The 25991-nt window shown below is 41.9% G+C and overlaps 1 protein-coding gene across 1 annotated transcript in view; it reads left to right on the top strand.

The window, feature by feature from the left end:
- Window positions 1-4091, top strand: part of smtla (somatolactin alpha) — a 34894-nt gene extending 30803 nt beyond the window's left edge. The window contains 3 exon segments of the mRNA XM_034168772.1: window positions 892-1044; window positions 1046-1072; window positions 3578-4091. Of these exon segments, the coding sequence (XP_034024663.1) occupies window positions 892-1044; window positions 1046-1072; window positions 3578-3772 (375 nt within the window). The 3' untranslated portion in view covers window positions 3773-4091.
- Window positions 4092-25991: the final 21900 nt, after the last annotated feature.

The following is a 25991-nucleotide window of genomic DNA, read 5'->3' as shown; positions in this document are numbered from 1 at the left end:
GATCGATAATATTTGTTCAGTAACCCAGTTCCTCTTATTCTTCTTACTCTTCTTCTTCTGCCTATTCTTCCGCCTCACCTCCATCTCCATCACACCCACCCTCGGGATCTTCTTCTATCACCCCAACCCATGCACGTCCTCCAACAGCACATTCATCATCCTCCTCTTTGGACCTGCTGTCTAATGCTCCATCCTCATTATCTTTCTACCTATATACCCTGCATCCCTCTTCTGCACATGTGCAAAGAATCTCAATATTTCCTGCATCACTTTGTTTCCATACTATCCTACCTGCATACTTGTTCCTCATCCTGTCCATCCTCACACCACTCCAAGAAAAGTCCCAACTTCGTCAGCTCTGCCCAACCCAGTTTCATGGCAGTTTGTGGGACTGGATTATGAAAAGTACATTAATCTGGGTTTGTGACAGGGGTACAAAAATGGGACAGTTTTCGTAATGGGTGTACGAATTCATTTGTGACGGGGCCACAAAATGTTGGGGTGGAAGGTGGAGTCTGAGGGGGAGTATGGTTAACATTTGGGGAGCGTAGACACTTACGCTATGGTTATGGTTAAGGTAAGAGAAGGGGAAGGTTATAAATAGCAAAAAAAAAAAAACTGTCAGGAAAAGAAGACACTTTTCGTATCAGGGCTTGAAAATAGAGACTGGGCTGGTCTTCCACATACAACTCTGCCTCCTGTTTTCTGATCATGCTACTGTCTTTTAGCCTCTTAACATAGGTGTAAGGTTCCACTGGTTCCACTACCATCTTTTAAGCTTTTGCTTTCACTCTTGCAGATACCCATCTATCGCAGATCAGGTTGAGAAAAGTGTCAACCATTCCTACAAATCACAATTCAATTTTTATCATGTGTGTCTGTGTGTTACAGGACAAATGGTTGCTCCACTCGGTTGCTGATGCTTGTCCAGTCCTGGATTGGGCCTTGGTTGACTTACAGGCAACACTGCAGCACTATGATGGTGTAACAGACATCCTGCTGAACAAGACCAAGTGGGTGTCTGAGAAGCTGAACAGTCTAGAGCAAGGGTGTACTGGTTCTTATCAAGAAGGTGAGCTAAATGACATCTCTGTTTGACACTATCAGGGCAAAAAATAGAATATCTCTAAATGTTACTAAAAGGACAACTTCATCATCTAGTTTGAAAATGATACCTTCTGAAATGATCATTGGGAACATTACAATTTTCTTCATTGGTATTGCTGGTGTCCGGTATCAGTAATAATGACTGTTGAATAGTATAATGTATTATGTTCCAACTAGCTGGATTTAGTGACCAGAGCAGTCTGGTTTCATGCCCAAGAAGTCAACCACATTCTAGCCCTGTGAGTATTCACATAATTCATTCGTGAATATCGAGCAGTGCATTTTTACAGCCTGTGCTGACTTTTCAACATGTTTGATTCAGTTGATCAGACTCTCTCTGGGACACCCTGGTGGACATCATATGCAAGTCTATATACAGATATTGTGAGTGGTGTATGGAGTGGAGGCAGAGACTGAGTTTTTCCCAGGAAAAACAGATGTCTCTCAGGGATGTGTTCTTGCTTAATACTTGTCAGCACTTGCATGGACTGGGTGTTGTTAGGGTTTTGCAAACCAGTGAAATGGGGAGTTTTGTTGGCAAGGAGGTTTACTGGCATTGACTTCATGGGCAATGCAGTGATCATTACAGAATTAATGGATACCCTCATTGCAGCACTTGAGAAGCTGAGTGAGGAATCTGACTGTCTGGGTTTGCAACTGTAGTTTGATCAAGACTAAGAGTGAGGCATTTAATGATTCCTGGAATCAGCCATCAGAAATGTATCTGTATGTGGTGAAAGTGTTGAACTTGTAGAGACATTCACGTATCTCAGCAGTGACATTCATGTCTCTGGGTCCTCTGCCTTTGAGAGTGAGAGATGCCTGGGAAGAACCTATGGAGTCATGAGGTCACTGGACAGAGAGAGGTGTTAGGCAAATTCAATATCTTTGCAAGAGAACAAAGATCTACATCTTTAGGGTCTTACTGTGTGGTCGTTAGACTTGGATGCTAACCAGTGACTGAAGGTGACTACTGGGGATCTTTGGTACTACATCTCTTCATAGGATCCTTGAGTATCACTGGAAATGACTGTGTCAAGCAAGCGGTTACTTAGAGAGACTAAGATGTGGTGTATCACTCCTCATCATGCCTGTCTTTTCTTAATCTCTTCTTAAGAATGCTGTTTGCGCATTACTTGTGTACTGTACCTTTGTACACCAATGATCTCTAGATTGTGCAATCCCTGGCCAGAGTATCTTAGTTTTCCCACTCAGTGTTGTATTCTTTCATGTTGTGCTTGAGTTGGTCCTTGTATCTTCTCTTCGGTATGCACCCTGTAGCTCTTTGATGTTAGTGCAATTGGTAGCATCTACTGTACACCTGTAGAATATTTTTCATAAAAATTCTCTTATCTGACATGTCAAGTCTGAGGCAGTACGGTGGCTTGGTGGTTAGCACTGTTGTCTCACAATAAGAAGGTCATGGGTTTGATTCCCACCTGGGGCCTTTCTGTGTGGAGTTGTGTGGGTTCCCTCTGGGTGCTCCAGCTTCCTCCCACATCCAAAACATGCAGGTTAGGTGAACTGGAAACTTTAAATTTACCATGGGTGTGATTGTGTTCATCTGTCTTCATGTGAGCCTGCAGTAGTCTGGTGTCCTGTTCAGGGTGTACCCCACGTCATGCCCCATGACTGCTGGGATAGGCTCCAAACCCCTCCATGACTCATAAGTGGGTATAGAAAATGGATGTATGTCAAGTCTGGGATTCATTTAAATTCACTGATAAATGATGTTTCATGATTTGACCCTGTTGCCTGGTTGTCTTCTTTTGCAAATATTTGACAGCATTCCCTGTAAAGCAGGGTACTCAGTTTCCCATTTAGTGATATCTATTTGTGATATTCAAATGAGTGCCTGTGTGAAACAGAACAGCATTGGGGATGAAGCACAGAAAAGGATTCTGGATGGTGATTGGTCTTGATTTGAATGTGTCTTAACACTTAAAGGAAACATCTGGAATTTAACTAATCTTTACCTGTTTTACATATTGACGTGATTTTCTTATTGTTTACCTTTAACGCTGCAACCACTGAACAACCGTGTGACATCACACTCCCAAGTTGCTCTGCTAACTTTCAAATATGGTGGCCCCCAGGGAATTCAAATCTCAAAAGGGCTTTACTTTCATGGCAAATAAAATCAAAACTAAAGAACAAACAATGATGATTCTGCTTGAAAAAAAAAAAACAAACAAAAAAAAACTGATAAGTAAAATAGTTAAAGTTTCGTTAAATTACAGAGGTTTCCTTAATAATCACACGGCCAACTCTGTAAATCTTGATATTCACCATTGTCTCTGAGTGAAGAACACTTTCAAATGCTGTAGTAATGTTGTTCAACTCTATATGCAAGCTTTAATATGATTATTTAGTTATTTATTTATGTATTCATTATTTTAAAGCTATCACGGTGGATCTGAACTTCCTACATCAAAATTGCTGGTAGAATACACCTTTTGTTTCTGTTTAGATTTTGAATGAAGAGATTCTGAGTGCATCCTACAGTGAAGACAGCCTGCTGCAGGAAGATTCACAGCCTGAGATGCTGAACTCTATTCTGAGAGTCTACGCCTTACTCAGCTGCTTCAAGAAAGATGCTCATAAGATGGAGACTTTTATGAAGCTTCTGAGGTGTCGACAAACTGACAAATACAATTGTGCATAAAACGCAAAAGGCCGGATTATAATAATGTGGTATTTTACTATAAATGGTTTCCTGTGGCTGGTAAATGTGCACTTATATATATGACCATGCCGTAGGCGATTCAAACTTGATTTCAATGCAGTACAGCTTTTATTGATTGTTTAGAACACCTTCACACAAAATGAAGTAGGAGTAATGCTGTGCCCTTTCTTCAACACACTGTATTTTACATTTCTCAGCTCAGTTGTTATTTTAACCTGGTAAAGGCAGCACAGGCCATATTCCCAAAAGATTAGTTGTATGTTGGGTTGTCAAAAAAAAAAAAAAAAAATCTGCATATCGTGCCACTGATTTCCATTTCCTTTGTTCTTAACTGGAGTTTGTATTCCTCGCTGGCTCTTGCAGCATTTTGATTATTCTGTTGGCCCCTTGAGTATTCAGTGAAGCTCCCTTTTTAAATAGAATTGGTTTCACTTCTGCATTAGTGAAATGAAACACTTTCACCCAAGAATGGAGTCAAACAGAGAGCAATCATTCACTGCTTAAATAAAGAGGCACAATTTTGATTGGTGAGAGAGAGATTGGGGGGGGGGGGGGGGGGGGAGCAAAGAACAGTCAGACCTGTCTCAATATTGCAGTTAAGTGTAGTTGAGTGCTCATAAAAGAGATGTGAAATTTTTTATGCTAAACATGCTTAATTTGAGCTTGAATGTATTGAATAATTTGATGATAAGACATTTAAGGTTTAATTTGTTTTCTGCATATGAAATATGCCCTATGAAGTTAGAGAACAGTATTATGCTGTATTTTAGACTGTCATTGAGTAGAGGAGTAAGCCTCTACTCTCATGCCCTGTATGTTGTAACTTTCATGTTTAAGATGCTAATAAAGTCCTGCTGCAACGCAAACAAATGTTGATTTTGGTAAGAAAGGACTGCAAATTATTATTATTAATATTTATTGTAATCATGGCCCATGATCCTAACAGGTAGAATATACAGTAGTGTTCAGACTAATAGTAGTGCTATGTGACTAAAAAGATTAATCCAGGTTTTGAGTATATTTCTTATTATTACATGGGAAACAAGGTACCAGTAGATTCAGTAGATTCTCACAAATCCAACAAGACCAAGCATTCATGATATGCACACTCTTAAGGCTATGAAATTGGGCTATTAGTAAAAAAAGTAGAAAAGGGGGTGTTCACAATAATAGTAGTGTGGCATTCAGTCAGTGAGTTGGTCAATTTTGTGGACAAACAGGTGTGAATCAGGTGTCCCCTATTTAAGGATGAAGCCAGCACCTGTTGAACATGCTTTTCTCTTTGAAAGCCTGAAGAAAATGGGATGTTCAAGACATTGTTCAGAACAGCGTAGTTCTGAACAGCGTAGTTTGATTAAAAAGTTGATTGGAGAGGGGAAAACGTATACGCAGGTGCAAAAAATTATAGGGTGTTCATCTACAATGATCTCCAATGCTTTAAAATGGACCAAAAAAAAACAGAGACGTGTGGAAGAAAATGGAAAACAACCATCAAAATGGATAGAAGAATAACCAGAATGGCAAACGCTCACTCACTGATCAGCTCCAGGATGATCAAAGACAGTCTGGAGTTACCTGTAAGTGCTGTGACAGTTAGAAGACGCCTGTGTGAAGCTAATTTATTTGCAAGAATCCCCTGCAAAGTCCCTCTGTTAATTAAAAGACATGTCCAGAAGAGGTTACAATTTGCCAAAGAACTCATCAACTGGCCTAAAGAGAAATGGAGGAATATTTTGTGGACTGATGAGAGTAAAACTGTTCTTTTTTGGTCCAAGGGCTGCAGACAGCTTGTGAGATGACCCCCAAACTCTGAATTCAAGCTACAGTTCACAGTGAAGACAGTGAAGCATGGTGGTGCAAGCATCATGATATGGGCATGTTCTCCTACTATGGTGTTGGGCCTATATATCGTATACCAGTTATCATGGATCAGTTTGGATATGTCAAAATACTTGAAGGTCATGTTGCCTTATGCTGAAGAGGACATGCCCTTGAAATGGGTGTTTCAACAAGACAATGACCCCAAGCACACAAGTAAATGAGCAAAATCTTGGCTCCAAACCAACAAAATTAATGCCTCGCAGATGTGAAGAAATCATGAGAAACTGTGGTTATACAACTAAATACTAGTTTAGTGATTCACAGGATTGCTAAAAAAACAGTTTGAACATAATAGTTTTGAGTTTGTAGCATCAACAGCAGATGCTACTATTCGCGGTGGGGCTAGTTGCACACCTGGTACAATAGTAGACAGAAGGTGACCACATTTGACCTGTCTTTGAAAACTGTCAAAGTGCAACACGAGTGTGGCGTCACCTAGCAGCATACATGGGTGTAACTGTACCGCCCCCCCCCCCCCCACACACACACACAAATGGCATGTGGAGTGTGTCGTCACCCCCCCCAACACAAATGGCTTGTGTAGTGTGTCATCCCCCCACCAACACAGACACACACACACACACACCATGAATCCAACATTGTCAGCTGTAGCGGAAAGTCATGCAGTCCAGTGTTTTTGCTCATATGCTTTGCTGTGGACATATGGTGCCTGTCAGCTGACCGCAGACTGTCAACTGGATGTGACACAAGGTGTTAAATTAAAAACACAAACATCAGACAGATGCAGGACAAACACATAATACATACATTAGATTAAAATCACAGAACAAACAGAGGGTGAGCCTTTTTTTGTTCTGGGACCTGCCGAGGTCCACTGACAGAGGTGGGCACGTCCCCCTGTGAAGTGCAGCTGGTCAGATATCTGTGCTCACAAGTCATAGCTGGGGAACACCTGTACTGGCTTGTAGGATATTAAGTCGCACAACTACAGCTTGAAGCGTGGACATCGACATGCTGTCATCGCATGGAAATAAAATAAAACACATTCTGCTTCAGCAGAAAGCTGCATCAGGGCAATGCAAAGCTGCTGAACATCGTGCCATGCAAGAAATCACCCCAAGGGACGGCCCTGCAAGGTGCGTGTCACTGTGGGATTTCCCCACATTGCAATAATTAAAACACATATCACATTTGCAGCTGGGCACACCATGCCGGCTGATGTGTTCACGACGTGAGAGCCTGACTCGTCATGAGACGGGAGCCGCCCATCTTGAGTGCATCAGGTAATTCATGTAAAGCATGAAAGAGAGAACAGTAATCCACGTCATTTCATTACTTCCCGGTGTACGTCTAGGCGGAGGCTAATTCGCTATTTATAATAGGAATTAAGTATTGCAAATTGTGGTGTTTTATAACTTTTTCCCTCCGCGTCTGTGTGCGCGACTTTCCACGTGCTCACACTTTGTTTGTGTGCAAGAACACTAGCATGCACGAATCCGTTGCCACGGTATTGTGCATGCCTGTCCGACCATGCGTACCTCATGACAGCAGGTGGAATGTTTTGCGGTTCCCCATTTCATTTTTGGTTCACGGATTTTCTTCCGGTTTCTGCGTCTTTCGTGTTATGTGTGAAGGGGCCCTTATCTCTACTATGCACAATTTGTTATTGCTTTTTGGCACTTGGTTTCCCACTGATACCTGAAAGACAGACAAACAGGCATAAAATGGAACCTCCATCCATTTTCGTGTGTAGGTAATCCTAACAGAAAGCTAAAAATAATCAATTACCTGTAAATATTCAGAGTCTGATTATCGAATGGGAAAAGCTGTATAATCTGAGAGGTTTGTATTGTTTTCAAATTCAAAAATTTCGTACAACATTAAAAAGATTTTGTGTTTCTGTGAGTGGAGTAAAACATGGAATAATTTGAATCTGTCATGGTTGTGGCCTAATCTGGGTGCCCATTTTTTCCTCCTTTTGTTTTTGTTCGAGCCCTGTTTTGTTATTACTTGCTTATTTTCATGCTGGTTATTCTCTGTTATGTTGTTGCTTTTTACTTTGGCCTTTTTGTTCTGTTCCAGTTTTCTGCAGTCAGCTGTTTCACTTATTGTTCATTAATTTATCTTTAGTTATCATCAGCTTATTTTTGCTGTTTTCATTTCTGTTATTTGTAGCACTTTAATGTCAGGTTTTGTTATTACTTAGTTTCTGTTCTACCTAGAGTTTATGTCTGCCTGTGCCGGTTTAGTTTTGTCATTGTGTTAAATTTCTTATAATTCTCTGATCAGTTTTTATCTAGGTTATCTCTGGTTTGCTTTTCTGTCCTGTTTGAGTTCGTATTGCTAGTTCACATTTATCTGATAAGTGTTCATCTCAGTAATTCTTTTCATCGCTAACTTACACCCGTCTGTCTCATCCTGTCTTTGTCTGCACTCATTTCAGTCCTCGTACCAAGCCTTCATTGTTATCAGTCTCCCTCTGATCACAGCACTCTTGCCCTGCACTCCCATCATGTCTTTGTCTCTCACTTTAACTCTGTCTGCTTTGTGTTTCCTTTCACTCACGCTCTGTGCACTTGTTCACGTATCTTTCTTTTCTTCTTTCCACCTTTTGTGTCCTCCCTCACTGTTCTTGCACAAAGTAATATCTTTGTTCACTAGCCATGCCCCCTTCTTGATTTGTTCCTCATGTGCACCTTGTTAACTCCTGTCTTATTTAATCTCCACCCAGCCACTGCACCTTGCTCGTTTTTTGTCTTTGTACACTCACCAGCTCTGTTCCAGTCCTGTTTTGCTTTGCCGTGATTCCTGCTTTGTATTTTTTGGCCTTGTCTTTGCCTCGTCCATGATGTCTGTGTCTGATCGTGCCTTTGAACCCTGCTTGCCCATGACTGCAATTTTGCCTGACCCTGTTTGTGCTTCTGTCCTCGCCGACTGATCACCTGTGTACCGAACCAGAGCCTGAAATTAAAAAACGGTTTACATGCCGTTAATATTCGGGTTAAGGTCAATATTCCAGTTTCTGAATCATTAGGAATAACCCATTTACATGCTTAAGCAGACAGAGTTACTCCTGTATACATGGTCATTGGTATCATTTGGAATATCCCCATCTAAACAGCGATGCACGTCTTCCACCGGTGCTTGATTTGGTCTGGCGTTCGTGCAAATCCTGCTTCGCGTAATTTTTCGGCCACCTTCTTGTAAATGTCGCTATCTCGGTACTTTCTACCGTCAATAAAAGACATTATATTCATGTCTTTCACAATACTAATGAAGTCCTCGGTTTCCTCCTCCCTCCAAAAGTGTGGCGCTATGCTGCTGTGTCTGGATTTCCCCATGGTTGTGTACCTCTGCTTCTGTGGTGTCTGGTAGGTTACGTGCACCGCATACAAGTACTTCTGTGGATAGGACATGCCCAGAACACAAAATAATGTTCCTTTCTATGGGGATATTTCGGTGCGTGTCTATATGACCTGATATTCGGGTTAGAAAAGGAGTAACCCAGGGGTCTATTCGGGTTTTTAAAAACCGGAATATGAACATATTCAGGTTTTGCAGATTTTTACATGGCCGTGCGCAACCGGGTTATTGCTAATATTCCGGTTATGAAAGGGTTATTCGCTGCATGTCAACGTAGTCAATGATTTCTTCTACGTCCAAGCCTAGTCCGGGAGTTTGCATTATGGGTCCTAACACTTTGGGTGCCTGGCACCTGCCGTGCCTGACAAAATCAAGAACTTAAACAATGCCAAACAATTTCAGTTTAAAAAAAAATTAAAAGAAATATTTTTTCCAATATGTTAGCGAAGAGATTTTAAAGACTGAGTGTTCACAGATGAAGCATTGAAGCACCTTTTGAAGGAAGCTGAAATAAGTTTTTGTTACTTAAGGACAGATTTTTAAAGGGGGTGTTAAAAGGGGGTTATAAAAGTGATTCACTTCTTCCCACTCCTATTCTGACATACATTTTTTTTTTGTTGATATTCTTTTTTTCTGTATTGTCTTGTATTGGAAAAATAAGGTGAATGTGATGTGATGTTTTGATGACCGATCCGATGCTCAGTGTTTGTGTCTGTCTGAATAAATTAATTAATTTAAATAGGAGTGACTGAGGAACTTTGATGGAGATATAATGCAAAATGTACACCAAATGGGCTTTTCAATATAAAATTTAAATGGCCACAAAATCTGAAATCTAGATCACATCCACGTCGATAAAGGATACCATCCTATATATCACTCTCAACTATGAAAGAAATTTGATCTTTATTGACAGAGTTATGAATTTTTTTAATTTGTTTATGTTAAAGATAGAGTTTTCCAAGATTTTTCCTGACTTTGACCTTTGACATATGACCTTAAAAATTTCAATGGCAAATGGACTGCATTTATATAGCGTTTTTCCATCTGCATCAGACACTCAAAGCGCTTTACAGTTATGCCTCACATTCACCCCGATGTGAGGGTGCTGCCATACAAGGCACTCACTACACACCGGGAGCAATAGGGGATTAAGAACCTTGCCCAAGGGCCCTTAGTGATTTTCCAGTCAGGCTAGGATTTGAACTGAGGATCTTCTGGTCTCAAGCCAAACGCCTTTACCACTAGACCATCACCTCCCCCATTAAATTCATTAAATTCTTGCCTGATAGGCATATACCAGAACAAGTGTTCCTTCCAGTTAAATCTAATCAGTAACATCATATGTAAGGTTTCTATCACAGATATCCACAGTTCTGACCTTGTTACCCCAAAACACAAGAGGGCAGTAGCGCTCTGCATGACAGTTATCTTAATCTGCAATGCCAAGTTAAACTCATAAACACAGCATGATTTAATTCAAAATGGGCCATTAAATTTGAGTGGGGTATTTTTTGAGGAGATAAAAATGTAGAACCGGTGCTCAGCCTAAATCTTAACAACATTTAATATAAAACAAGGCACACTGTCACATATTTTTCGATCTTACATGGCACCTGCTGCAGTTTTCACACTTGCATTCAACAAGGTTGTAAAACATCATTATTGTTCTAGAAATCCATAAGACAGGCAAACTATCAAGGAAGAAGTTGCCTCAAGCATTTTTTTTGTTTTGTTTACTGTCTGATCTCAGAAACCTTCTTCAATTTATTTGACTCTGGAGCGTCCCGTTATGTCCCCTTCCATCTCCTGCTCACATGTCAGAAGATGTAAATCAGCCTGCGGTTTCCACAGTTAGTCGGGTGTCAGGACAGAGAGATGGTGTCGTGTGGTGTGGCTGGATGTTGAGGCAGGATGTGGTGGGGAGGCCTCGTGTCAGCAATGTCAGCTTCAGCTTCCTGTGGCCTAATCACTTCAGTATGGGGGAATTGGAGTAGAATGGGCTGCCTCTGTGTGACTCCACAGCCTCGCCCTTGACTTGGAACCTCACCTCATTTGGTTCTTGTCAATACACAAAGTGATCATTGATCAGTTACAGTCTTGCCCTCCAACCCATCTGCACCCCAACCCAAGGCAATAAATATTGAAGATTAGCTATTAGAGGAGGAGGGACAGAATCTTAGTCGGGAGGGAGGGAGAGATGTTTTTGGGAGTGGAAGGAGAAAGAAGGACAAAGACAGAGGGAGGGGTATTGGGTTCCTGGGTGATTTCACAGTCTAGCTATTCTAACCTGAGGAAAGGAAACCGAGACTGCTGGGATGCATAAGTGGAGCAGAGGAGGCGAACAGAAGAGGAGGCGAAGGGGACGGAAATGTAAAGAAAATGGGAAGAGTGAGGGGCAAAGAGTTCTGCTGCTTTTTTGCATATGGTGAAAATGTGAAGCGCAGCTTTAAGCAGTGTGACGTGCAGGGAAGTGGGTTGATTTGCACAGAAACTGGATGGCTGGAAGGCAGGTAAAGCACACGTTAGGCCAGGATGCGCTGCTGGCATGAAATAATACCAAAGATCCAGACACCAACATTGAGTCTCCACTGGTTTGGCGAGATCTCACACTGGTACTTACATTTACTGCTCAAAATGATGTGGAAAAAATAAAATGATCACACATAGCTCGAATAATCTCTCTCAGTAAAAAAACAAACAAAAACAAAACAGGTCACTAGAAAGCCATAGTTCCACTTCTTTTGTTTGCCTCATATATCTGTGTGTGTGTGTGTGTGTGTGTGTGTGTGTGTGTGTGTGTGTGTGTGTGTGTGTGTGTGTGTGTGTGTGTGTGTGTGTGTGTGTGTGTGCGCGTGCATCCAAACCACCATAGAAACTAAACATCCTCATGTTGAAAATGTCAGACATTTATAGCCCTACAAACAGACCTAGCTACATCCTTAATGAACCTGGCTGAAAGCTCTTCCCTCCACTATGAGCAAAAATGGGACCAGTTAAATGAAGCAGTGCATAAAACGTCATCTGTAACACTAGGTTTCACCAAATGAAAACACCAGGGGCCTGGTGTACAAAGCGTGCATACACACAAAGATGTGGCGTATGTACCGTTTCCACGCTAACATTCAGATGTATCAAATGTGAAATGAACATGGAAATGTGCAGTGCATCAGACAAAAATTCTGGCTGGCATACGTACGTTTCTACAGCTATTCTTCCACTGCCGAGACATACAGGTGATGCTGGGAACTGTAAATACGTAGTGTGACAACATGAAGTCATCAAAGTGATGTGCACACCAGAGACACACTTATGAACAATTAACACACTCACATGTTCACAATATGGGTGGACGTAAAAGCACATGCAAAGTAATGCATAAAATGACACTAACAATGGCTGTGTTAGCATTGTTAGAGGATCTTGCAAATGGTGCAATATGATGTAAGTGTGTATTCAGGAAACACAAGGATCATCATCTCAAAAGATCATCTCATGACCTCTAATTTCCTGCTTTTAAATTCAGATAAAACTGCAGTTATTGTACTTGACCCCACATATCTTAGAAACATAGTGTCTAACCAGATCCTTACTCTGGATGGCATGGGACTAGAAGGAGAGAGCATATTTCACCCATATTGGCCTCTCCGCATTGGCTTCCTGTTAAATCTAGAATAGAATTTAAAATTCTTCTTCTTACTTATAAGGTTTTGAATAATCAAGTCCCATCTTATCTTAGGGACCTCATAGTACAATATCACCCCAATAGAGCGCTTCGCTCTCAGACTGCAGGCTTACTTGTAGTTCCTAGGATTTTTAAGAGTAGAATGGGAGGCAGAGCCTTCAGCTTTCAGGCTCCTCTCCTGTGGAACCAGCTCCCAATTCGGATCAGGGAGACAGACACCCTCTCTACTTTTATGATTAGGCTTAAAACTTCCCTTTTTGCTAAAGTTTATAGTTAGGGCTGGATAAGGTGACCCTGAACCATCCCTTAGTTATGCTGCTATAGACTTAGACTGCTGGGGGGTTCCCATGATGCATTGAGTGTTTCTTTCTCTTTTTGCTCTGTATGCACCACTCTGCATTTAATCATTAGTGACTGATCTCTGCTCTCTTCCACAGCATGTCTTTTTCCTGATCTCTCCCCTCAGCCCCAACCAGTCCCAGCAGAAGACTGCCCTCCCTGAGCCTGGTTCTGCTGGAGGTTTCTTCCTGTTAAAAGGGAGTTTTTCCTTCCCAGTGTCACCAAGTGCTTGCTCACAGGGGGTCGTTTTGACCGTTGGGGTTTTTCTGTAATTATTGTATGGCTTTTGCCTTACAATATAAAGCGCATTGGGGCAACTGTTTGTTGTGATTTGGCGCTATCTAAATAAAATTGATTTGATTTGATAAGCTGATTTTGATTACCAAGGCCAGTGTTACTGAAGTGGCACGCGGAACTGCGGCCAGCCCAGAGGGCAATAGGAGGAGCCAGGCGGTTGTCTCTGCCCACACAGGTGCTGACCTTGCTAGGCTTCCTAGCAAGGTCCTAAGGTTCCTAATCACATGATTAGTTCATTATTGTTAAAAGGAAACCATTTCATTCAATCTATGGTCAAATCATATGTGACGCGCAAATGAAACAGGCAGGCTGGCATGGTGCTTGATGGATGGCTGCATGGGTAAGTAGTTTATTTGTGTAATTTTTCTGAACGAAAGCCATTGTGGGCACATTTGGGCATGTGCGCATTCCAATATGTTTTTTGTTGTTATTATTAATGTGTTTTCTTTTCCTTGATGTGACACCAGAGTTGCAGATTCTTATCAGTTCCCCGATTGTCTCCTTGTGTTCAGTATTTGTCAATAAACGCATGTGTAAAGTTGTGAATGGTATTAACCCTCTGGGGTCCGAGGTCATTTTTTGGACAGTTCACTGGCCTGGCATAAATGTTTTATTGTTGCTGTTAACAGCTCTCCCTGCATCCCACAATCAAGTCTTATGTCTCTTTTTTCAGGACAACCTGTGCTTTCAGAATATATATGCTTTTGTTGTGTTTTATAAGTGTAATAAAGGTTTACAATCAAAAATAAGAAAGAAAAAAGCAAAGCGGGAAATTTTACACACATTTATTCAAAACACAGCAAATTATAATAAACAACTGTATTGACACTTTATAAAGGTAATTTGAGGTCTTGTGTGAAAGACTGTACAACAAAAAGGTTCAAACAATAAACACAAATGCACATTTTGAACAATATATACAAAATGTTCTATGCATTTTGATATCCACTGATATGGTAAACAGTGCTTTACGCCAAGAAAGCAACAGAGTTATCCAGTAACATTCACATGCAAACTAGCGGAGCAATTACACACTCTTTGTTTGAGCACGTGAGATTGTCATCAGAGGCTCTCTGTCTGCTCCATCTGCTTTCACTGATCACCGTGCGTAATGGTGCAGGGCGCACTGGATATACTCATTGGAGCACCCAGGGGGCTATTCAAATGGGCCAACTAGTAACATATCACTCCTGAAAATGATCTTTGGATTTTCACGTGAGGTAAATCTGCCCTACGATTGGATTTTTGAAAACCATGTGACGGTGAACCAATTCCGATTGGACACTCACATTGCGCACGTCATCACACAGCTTCTATGAGGAGTACAAAGATGGCTGATGGCTGGCTCGAAAGTCTGCGGAGTTAAGTTTTCAGCAAAAAAAAGTAAGTTTCTATCTCATATCATTAAAAAGTTATTTATAATTTAGTAAACCTTGATCTTAGCCATTGTATACGACGGCGTCGGCCCCAGAGGGTTAATTTCTTTTAACTTCTGTGTGTGCACTGCTATGAGATCACAGCGGCCTCACACACATGCTCATACTAACATTTTTCCCCATTTTATGTTTATTCCATTTGCAAGAGTACCACATAAACTACCCTGCATGTCTCTACATCATGTCCAGTCATCTGTGGCTCCCACTCGGTGTGTGTTGTCATTTCAGATGCTCCTGTTTTGGGTCAGGGTTGCCACAGTAAATACACCCAGATCCGCATTGGTATTTCGCACAAGTTTTACACCGGATGCCCTTCCTGACACAACTCCAGTTTTACCTGGAGAAACACACACAGCCGCTGGTGTTCCCAAGAGGTCTCCCATCCAAGTACTAACCACATGCCACACTGCTTAGCTTCTAAGATCTGATGGGATCTGGCTTACACACAGCAGACTGGCTTCTGTGGCTCCCACTCAGTATAACTTATTTTCTGTGTTCATGTTGCCTGATCTGACAGAATGGGGATTTCCAGCTCCCAGGGCCTATTTACATAAATTTGTATATTTAAATAGCAGCGTGGAAAGGGAGGAGCTTGGTGTGTGTGCGTGTGCATGTGCGCTCAATTCTGTGTTGATTGGGATGTACAAATGGAATGTACTTTGATCCATGTGTGCGCACACTTTGATACATCTGAATTTTTTGTGCTTACACCAGTTTCTGGATTTTGGCACACACCATGTTTCATTCAGAAATCCATGCAACTCTTTGTACATGAGGTCCCAGGACTGGTTTGATGAAATTAACGCAAAGGTGGAGACGCTTCTTGTAGTCAACACAGCATCCCACAAGGCCATTCCACAAGACAACCCCTACAAAAAAAAAAAAAAAAAACTAGCATTGAGTCAGGCCCATTCTACACTACAAAGAAAGCTTAGACAAACCATTGGTGGGATCAAAAATCATCAGAAATCCAATCTGTGACTCTAGGAACTTCTTAGTCATTGAAGATCATATAGGGACCTTCAACAGAGGAACATTCCAAATCCTCAGTGCTGATGGGGCTACAGTACTAACAGAAAGATGCTAAATTCTACTTCACTGGTGGAAACACTTCCAGGAATTATTAAACAGACCTGGTGAAATATCTGCAATTGCTCTGGAACATGTCCCCTGCAGACCAAATACTCCACCATCAAGATGCTCCTCCAACATACCATGAAGTACAAAAGGCATTAAAGAAAGTACAACCCCAATTCCAGTGAAGTTGTGACATTGTGTAAAATGTAAATAAAAACAGAATACAATGATTTGCAAATCCTCTTCAACCTATATTCAACTGAATACACCACAAAGACAAGATATTTAATGTTCAAACTGATAAACTTTATTGTTTTTGTACAAATATTTGCTCATTTTGAAATGGATGCCTGCAACACGTTTCAAAAAAGGTGGGACAGTGGTATTTTTAAGACTGTGTTACATCACCTTTCTTTCTAACAACACTCAACAAGCGTTTGGGAACTGAGGACACTCATGATTGCATATAAAAGGAGCATCCCCAAAAGGCTCAGCCATTTACAAGCAAAGATGGGGCGAGGATCACCACTTTGTAAACAACTGCATGAGAAAATAATCCAACAGTTTAAGAACAATGTTTCTCAATGTTCAATTCCAATGAATTTAGGGATTCCATCACAGTCAGTATTACAATCAGAAGTTTCAGAGAATCTGGATAACTTTCTACACATAAGCGGCAAGGCCGAAAACCAACATTGCATGCCCGTGACCTTCGATCCCTCAGGCGGCACTGCATTAAAAACCAACATCACCGTGTAAAGGATCTTACTACGTGGGCTCAGGAACACTTCAGTAAACCACTATCAGTTAACACAGTTTGCCGCTACATTTACAAGTGCAAGTTAAAACTCTGTCATGCAAAGCGAAAGCCATACATCAGCAGCATCCAGAAATACCACCGTCTTCTCTGGGGCCAAGCTCATTTGAAATGGACAGACGCAAAGTGGAAAAGTGTGCGGTGGTCTGATGAGTCCACATTTCAAATTGTTTTTGGAAATCATGGACTTTGTATCCTCTGGACAAAAGAGGAAAAAGACCATCCAGATTGTTACCAGCGCTAAGGTCAAAAGCCAGCATCTGTGATCTTATGGGGGTGTGTTAGTGCCCCTGGCATGGGCAACTTACACATCTGTGATGGCACCATCAATGCCGAAAGGTAAATCCAGGTTTTGGAGCAACACATGCTGGTCTTTTTCAACGTCTTTTTCAGGGATGTCCCTGCTTATTTCAGCAAGACAATGCCAAGCCACATTCTGCACGTGTTACAACAGCGTGGCTTCGTAGTAAAAGAGTGCGGGTACTAGACTGGCCTGCCTGCAGTCCAGACCTGTCACCCATTGAAAATGTGGTGCATTATGAAGCACAAAATACGACAATGGAGACCCCAGACTGTTGAACAACTGAAGTCGTACATCAAGCAAGAATGGTAAAGAATTCCACCTACAAAGCTTCAACAATTAGTGTCCTCAGTTCCCAAACACTTATTGAGTGTTATTAGAAGGTGGTGTAACACAGTGGTAAATATACCACTGTCCCAGCTTTTTTGAAACATGTTGCAGGCATCCATTTCAAAATGAGCAAAAATTTGCATCAAAAACAATAAAGTTTATCAGTTTGAACATTAAATATCTCTCTGAGGAAGATGTGACTTTCACATCGAAACGTCAGTCCCGTTGAACATTTTTTTCTTTCAGCACCTTATTAAAATTTTTTGGCACTTATTTCTGTGTTGCACCAGTTATTTATTTTTTTATTAAATATCTTGCCTTTGTGGTGTATTCAATTGAATATAGGTTGAAGAGGATTTGCAAATCGTATTCTGTTTTTATTTACATTTTACACAACGTCTCAACTTCATTGGTACTGGGGTTGTAAAACAAGGTAAAACTGCTGGCCAAGATGGCATCCCAGCTGAAATGTTGCAACATGGATGCCCACCCATGACAGCAGCACTCTTAAATGTCTTCCACAGTTGGCAAATTCCTGGCAAAATTCACACTTCATTCACATTGCTGGACACATGAGTGGCAACATCCTACCTGAGTCTCATTACAGCTTCAGGTCCCGGTGAAGCACAGTTGATATGATCTTTACTTTGAGACAGCTGCAGGAAATGTGCTTTGAACAACAACACACTCAAAAAAAATGGCTCTTTGGATGAACTCAAATAAAACACACACATGTGCTACACAACTTAAAGAAGACTGGCATACTAATTTACACCTGGGAAACTATGGAACAAAACCGGAAGGTATGGAAAAATGCAATTGACAGGGGTGTGGTCTGAGTTGAGGATGGCTTAGCAGAGGCTTACTGTGACTGCCACTGCAGGAGAGCTGAAAGATCCACCCTTCAGCCTGACCGCACTGAAATCTACACATGCACTTTCTGCAGCTGACCTCGCCACTCCAGAATTGACCTTATTAGCTGCTTGTGCAAACACACCCCAGTACTCCAACTAAACCCCAACCTGGAGTAGTCATAGACTATTAAGACAGACAGTGAGAGAGAGAGAGAGAGAGAGAGTGAGAGTGAGAGTGAGAGTGAGAGTGTGTGTGTGTGTGTGTGTGTGTGTGTGTGTGTGTGTGTGTGTGTGTGTGTGTGTGTGTGTGTGTGTGTGTGTGTGTGTGTGTGTGTGTGTGTGTGTGTGTGTGTGTGTGTGTGTAGCAAGTGAAAGCATAGTTAAGAGGAGGGTTTTTAATTGACATCTCAACTTCTGACGACTCAGGCTCCCGCTTTTCTAAATGCAGCCAGAATCTGCCAGACCACTGCAAACCAGAGGGGAATTTGTTATCATGCATGAAAGAATGACTTCAGCAAGGCATCCAGCAAAACCATCATATTTGTTTGCATGTATGGCATAGTATATCAAAAACAGTCCATATCTCAACACAAACAAAGCAACAAATGAATCCATTAACTCACAAATTAAAAGAACGACAGTACATATCATCATAATAGTTTTAATGTATTATATCTTTCAATCAGACAACTCACATTTAAGTCATATATCTATTGCAGCAGCAGAACATTTATTTTATTTAACCTTTATTTAACCATGTTAATCCCACTGAGATCGAGATCTCTTTTACAAGAGAGACCTAGACTATTTTTAAGATTCCAATGCACTTAACCTGCATGTCTTCACATGTGGGAGGAAACAGGAGCATGTGTAAACTCCACACAGAAAGGCCACAGGTGAGAATCAAATCTCATGACCTTCCTGCTTTGGGGCAACAGTGCTAACCACTGTGGTGTCCAGGGTCTGCTCTCATCGTTCTTGTAATATTTGGGAGTGATGATTAGATGTACATCTTTCCCCCCAAAACTGCTTGAATTCGGAGCCCAGTGCCACCTAACATCACTATGTATGGGTCTGGCACCTTGCGGTGGCCATTCCCTTGACCCCCTTAGCTTCAGGGAATATACTACCAAGTGAAGCTGCTATGTGTTGGCCAAGGTCATGGCATTCCCTCACACCCTTCGCTATTGCGCATGAATTGAGTATACAAATTGCGGGCGTTCGTTGTTGTCCGCAACAAAAATGGCCAAAAATGACGTCCCAGTATGAATTACGGATATATTAATAATATATAGCGAATATATGATGAACAATCACGGTTATATGATGCATGTAGTGAGGAACCTGATCCGACATTGAGATTATCACGGCAGTATTACGGGTGTATTATGAATCCATCGCGCACGTGTTGCGCGTGCACGGCCTCTGCACTGCGGTCATAAAAGAAGTGCACTCGGGCCGTTGGCATCAGTATTCACACCAACAATACAGGCTGTGGAGCATTTGCTGGACTTGGACAAGTTGATCACAGAGTGTTGTCATGCAAGGGTTAACTGTTCATGAGTTTGGGGAGTGTGAGGGGGAAAGCCGCTCGGGGTGTGAGATGGTGTTTTTTTTTTTTTTTTGAGTGAGTTGTGGCTAAACAGCAACTCTTCCTTTTGTTGGTGTTAAATAAAAGTCCTGGATTGCAGCAGCTATGTCTTTGTGGATTTACACATCTTGACCGGCACTGACTGGCAGGTATGTCACTTTCTGCCACACTTTTGGTTTACATGACGTTTTTGTTATGCATTCACAGATTTTCCGCAAATCAGCTGCAAAGCAGATGTAATAAAAACGCTTTATTCGTGGCTAATTTGTATGCATTCGCTACAACATATTTTAGTTTGTGATGTGGACATGATAGGCATGATATATATTTGTTTTACACACTGTCCCAGTCCGCTGCCAAGCTGCAAATCCCCGTCAGTTGCGGATTTCAGCGGTTAACGGCAGATATACAGCGCATAGAGTGAGTATGTATTGTGTATGAATTGAGTATATATGGAGTACGTAAGGCGGATGTTATCCGCATTCAGATTTTTGAACAGCTCAAAATCCTGGCTGCAGACATGCGTGCCTCTGCGGATGATCACGGGCGTGTTCGGATGACGGCCGACTCATACAGGCATGTTACACGGATATTGCGGATGTTTAGCAAATATGGGCCACTTTTTTGCGCAATCCATACGCAAATCCTTCTAAATGCCAGTGGGACAGGGCCCTAAAAGCAGGAGTAGTTTACTTTTTAGTCTTCCTACAAGATGGTTTGTTTTTGCAAACTCTTACAATTTTGTATTTATTATATTTATCTGGCTGCAGACTTATTGAATGCAACTGCCTTTCCAGTGCAACATCCGTCATCGAACAAAAAAACACTCTTTTGTCTCCATGTTGCTGGCAAGTGAAGGTCTCCGTGTTGCTGGAGTATGAAGGTCAAAGGCACAGTATTCCACTCTTTTTCCAGTCTGAGTGTTATGGTTAGAGGTCCGGATAGGACCGGACCGGTACAGATGATGAACTCAAATGCTGGGAGCAAGGAACAGAACTGGTTGTGAACAAAAATAGTTGTATATTTATTTACAATAACTGGATAAATAATAATGCTGCGCTGGGTTTGCCTGCAGAGTGGAGAGTCAGCCCGCTTGTAGTGGTGGAAATTATGGAGCTGCAGGTTCCAGAGCCAGTCTTGTAAGAGAACTGAAATCCTGGAGTATATGGAACTCGAGCCAGGGCCAGGTGGGACGCACAGAGCCGAGAACAGGAATTAGGAGAACGGAGTAGACAGGAGGTGAGTGACTGCACTCGTAACACTGAAGCCTTTAACAACAGACAGTTCACTGAAGGCTTAAAACAAGAACAATTCTGGAAATAATGTTCACAGTTTAGGAAATAAGGTTTGCTGTTTAGGAACTGTTCACAATTCATGAATATCTCAGACATCAAAGGTCATGTGCTCTGCGTCATGTGACACAGTTCCAATTAAGCAGGACTTGACTTTAGAAACGACTTGTGGACAAGTGGTTAGTGCACTTGGTTTCAGTGTAAAAGGTTCCCGGTTCAAACCCCACCCCTGCCGCATTTCTCCATGAAATGTGGAGGTCCATCAGGAAGGGCATCCAGTGGAGAATTTGTGCCAAATCAACATGCAGATCCAAATTGGATCTGCTGTGGCAACCTTGAGTGAAAACAAGGGGAACAGCTGAAAATGTTTATGTTTTATGAATAAAGACAGAGTAAAATTCAATGAAAATACTCAGTTGATATTTGCTTGTAAATGTAACTTGAGTTATTCTTTTGAAAACTAATATATGCAAGTAAAATTTACTTAAGAATTATCCTTGTAAAATTTACTTAGAATTTCAGAGTGAAAATTTTCCTAGGTTTTTTCAAGTAAATATCACTCCAATTTTTTTTCAGTGTCGCTGACAGCCGGAGAGTTCCAAAGTGTCGTTGTGGAGAATGTGGCATGGGAACCAGGAATATGTGCGACAAGGAAGCCATGCAGGAGAGTGTCTGGAAACACCAAACACATCAACGAGCTCTAATATGAAAATTAGAATTGGCCAGGTTACCTTGGAACGAGCTGTGGAGAGCTCAGATGCCAGAGCGTATGGAAGCGGCAGGAAAGATGAGGTCAAGGTCATGGAGGCTTCACAATCAGGATGCAATGCAAGAGTCTGGCAGTGAATGAGCTGAAAACCTGGACTTAAGTAACCCACTGCCGATGTGCCGCTAATGAACGTCAGGCATGTGTCGATGATGAGCAGCACGTGTTCCTCGGCTCAGAGTGTGCCATCTGGGGGAAACTAACAAACTACAGTCTTATCTATGGACCCCATCACACAGCACAAATGAGCAGGAATCAAGCTGAATCAGCCAGAATTGGGGAAAAAGCCCTACTTCGAGACATAGTCAGGAGGGACAGACATTCGGACAGCTGTGTACATTTGCTATTAGAATGTGGGCGGATCCCACCTCAACTGATTTGTGCACATTCCATGCGTATGCTTACGAATGCAGTTCAACTGTAGTTGGAGCACAGTAGGAATACCCAGAATGCTGTCAGAATGCAGTAAGAATAACATGAATGCACTTGAATGCCTTGCAGATGCAGCCCGATCGCCACCCAAAGTGTGGGTGAAAGGCAAGCAAGGGGAGGGGCATGGCAGAGTAAGTGCTTGAAGACCTGCCATGTCTTCCTGCTAAATGGCGGATGATATCCATCCTATGAACTGTGAACATGTAAACCAGGGTACTCTCACAATTGCATAACTGCAGTGCACATATCTGCATGTATTCAGAGCATTACGGCCATTACAACACCAGCGTTCACACCCACAACCGTTATTATCACTGCGGCCACTGGTAATAGCCACCAGTCCATGGTGTATCACAGTAAACCCATAATCAGGGAACAGGGACAACATATACCAGTACAAATATAGGATGACATACATGATCCAGAGGGGAGGTAAGGCAGGTCCCGACAGTAAAGCATGACACAGCAGCCGCACGCCCCATCTCGCTCTCTCTCTCTCTCCCTCTCTCTGTCTTACTCTCTCCAGGAAATCAGCTCTGTAGCGGACAGCGGGGTGTCAGCAGGGAGCAGCGATCCGATGAGCCAGCTTCACACATGCACAGTGAGGCAAGCCGAAGAAATGAGCTCATGCACTTACAACAGGGCAATGAAATGAGCTCACTCACAATCAGCTGATTCAGCCTCACGCCTTTCTCCTCTCCAAGATTAGGTCCATGGGATGATCACACCATGGTTCACACATATGTCCTGCCAATCAGTTAATGCCTTACATGACGTACTGTCTGGACTTTGAGATCATGTGTCATGAGCCCTGACATGCAACGGGGTGTCCCACTGTCCGACTGGATGGCATGTGTTGCGCCACTTGACAGCGCGTCATATGGGTACACATTTTGTGGTGGACGAGGCATGTGCCATCAGCACTTGACTGATGTGACCATCTCGTGGAAATCCCATGATGACAGGGTTCTTATCACAGGCTGCAGCCTGGCTGTTGTTCTCCATGCACTCTAAGATGCATCTGGAGCTGTTCCAAAAGGTGACTTTCTATTTTATTTATATTGCAATGGCTCGGCAATACAGCTGGAATGCCATTCCTCCTAAAGGGTTTGACGGTTCATAATGTGGGTATTACAGCTGCGACATGCCATTCAGCTGCGCTGTGGCGTGCCATGCCTCTGAAACACATTGACTCACAGTGGGGCAGTAGTGTGGTGTGGCACACCTGTTTGTGGTGTTACAGCTATGATGATCATACTATTTCATTGACATTAGCTAACTCATGGGGGAGGGGGGGGATGACAATGTACAAACAAGGTTTGTTATGGATATAACACCCAGTCAGATGTGCACACTGCTCTGAGGCTATGAGACGCATTGACTCACCATGAAACGCAGTGCTTTTGGTTTGATTGCGCAATGTTCACATCTAGTTCTCAAGTTGAATGCGTGCCACAGACATTGCACATAACAATATTTCCTTTGCGCATCCGAATGTGATCCAGTGGAGGTGCATGTACAGTTCATCCATGGCCAGCCCAGTCTCACATTTTTTTTCGCGCTCCCGTCGCAAAATTAGTCAAATTTTCATGACAGTGTTTTTTTTTTAACTCACTATTACTAACCCGACTCCTATCCCAACCCTAACCAAGACCAACCCCCCCGCTTCACTTTTAATTTTGTGCAGCCATCACAGAATGAATTAGAATGAATGTGTGCTGCTGTGATGAAAATGAGGTGCTTTTCATGACAATATCACAAACCAATAGATTAATGTATATTTCGTGCTGCTGAATCATGACTTGCCGTGAGACCAGGTTGTCCGTGGCACAGTTGGGACATGCTGGCAGGATTTGACGTGCCTGACCATGGCGAATGTCTCTCGAGTTCGATCAGAATGTTCCAAATGCTGTTTTGACGCCGTGAGAATATGTATAATGTAGTCAGATTGCGGTCAGACTGCACAGTGACTGCTGTTCATTTGTTTTTCCACTTCAACTGTGCCACGATTGTTTTGAACATGAGCATTCGGATAGGATTCGGGTTCATTCAGCCTCTAGTGTGATGGTGGTATAATTTTTTAGACAGCAACCAGTTTTGCACTGCAACCAGCCTCAAACCTCGCTGATGTCTAGTGGGCTTGAGACTACAGGATCCTCGGTTCAAATCCCAGCCTGATTGGAAAATCACTAAGGGCCCTTGGGCAAGGTCCTTAATCTCCTACTTGCTCCTGGTGTGTAGTGAGTACCTTGTATGGTAGCACCCTCACATCGGGGTGAATGTGAGGCATTATTGTAAAGTGCTTTGAGCGTCTGATGCAGATTGAAAGCGCTATATAAATTCAGTCCATTTATCATTTCCTATATTGAATATATTTCCTGTAAGCCACAGCTTGCACATATGAAAATCACCTGAATGGTGATGAAACTAATTGTGGAATATTATTGTTCACATAAAACCAAATGTTAGCAGTTCAATTTGTCTGTTATATGTAAATGGTTTCATTTTTATATTCTGACTGCTTTCTTTGGAATATATCATTTTGATTTGCATATGTTTTAAAAGGTATTTTAAGGTGTTTATAGGCTCCATCATGCAGAGATGCAAGCTGTCTGGTCCACTGACATGCCTGAATGTTTGGATGTGGAACCCTTCCTCACCCTCTGCCTCCTTCCTCCATGACTTGCCAGATGAGGCATCTCTTCAAAGCACCACAGAGACATATGTGAGGGTCTTGAGGTCATGGGCATCAGGGCCATTCAAGCGATTCCAATTTGTTTAAATATGTCAGACTGCAGTCAAATATTTCAATACGTCAAGAAGATGTTACAGTAAGTGAAGGAGATGATGTGACATTTGGAACCATCTGTCATTAAATACAAACACAGTATGTAAGCATATGAATGAATCAAGGGCACAATTTAGAACTAGAAATTTGGGGGGAGAAAGTACGAGGCTCGCAGGGCCAAAGCCCATAGGCCAGGGGTCTGGGGGCCACTTTAGGCCCCCCAGAAGCCAATGGTTTCTAGATAAGCTCAGATGCATTCTGAGCATCCAGAAGAGTAATTTTAATGTTTTGAGAAGACCATAAAGTGGACACCATTTGACTTATGCAATTTGAAACTGTGCATATAAGTACTTTATTCTGAGAATAGCCAGCATTGATTTTATTAACATCCTGGTGTAAATAAGGTATCACCACATGTGTAGAACTCAAAAAGAATGAGAGGTTGAGTTTTCATTAAAAAACAACTGCAATGTGGTAAAATGTATTCATAAATATGAAAGAACAGGCTCTTAATAATTATTAACTATTGCATACTGTATTTTTTTCTCAAGATTTGTTTTTGCATAAGTTCGAAAAAACAACAGAGCATAAGTTTAGGATAAATTACTTATCATGAATTTAATTTTCAAAGTGGCACTAATGACAACACTCATACTGAACATAATTTCACTTGCATAGACTGATGTTGGAGATCAAGCAATAATTGCAGATGGGCTTTCTGAGGTCCCAGATAGCTTTTCTGATTTTCTTTTCTAACTTTCAGAATTTAGTAAATTAGCATATGGTCCATTGATACTTATGTCTAGACACTAGTCCCTAGAGGCAACTATTTTTTTGTTTCAAATCTGGGCAAATGCAGTCCCAGAAAATTCCGAATGTGACAAACAAGAAACAGGTGTTGTAAACAAGTCAATGCTGCTAAAAATACAAACTTACAGAAACAAAGATACTATTCTGACATGGTTTTGCACATAAGACTGACTTGGTT

The sequence above is a fragment of the Thalassophryne amazonica genome, chromosome 4 (genome assembly GCF_902500255.1).
Source record: "Thalassophryne amazonica chromosome 4, fThaAma1.1, whole genome shotgun sequence".
In the NCBI taxonomy this organism is placed as follows: Eukaryota; Metazoa; Chordata; class Actinopteri; order Batrachoidiformes; family Batrachoididae; genus Thalassophryne; species Thalassophryne amazonica.
Note: the sequence above shows the minus strand (reverse complement) of the source record. Positions and strands in the feature narration are given on the sequence as shown.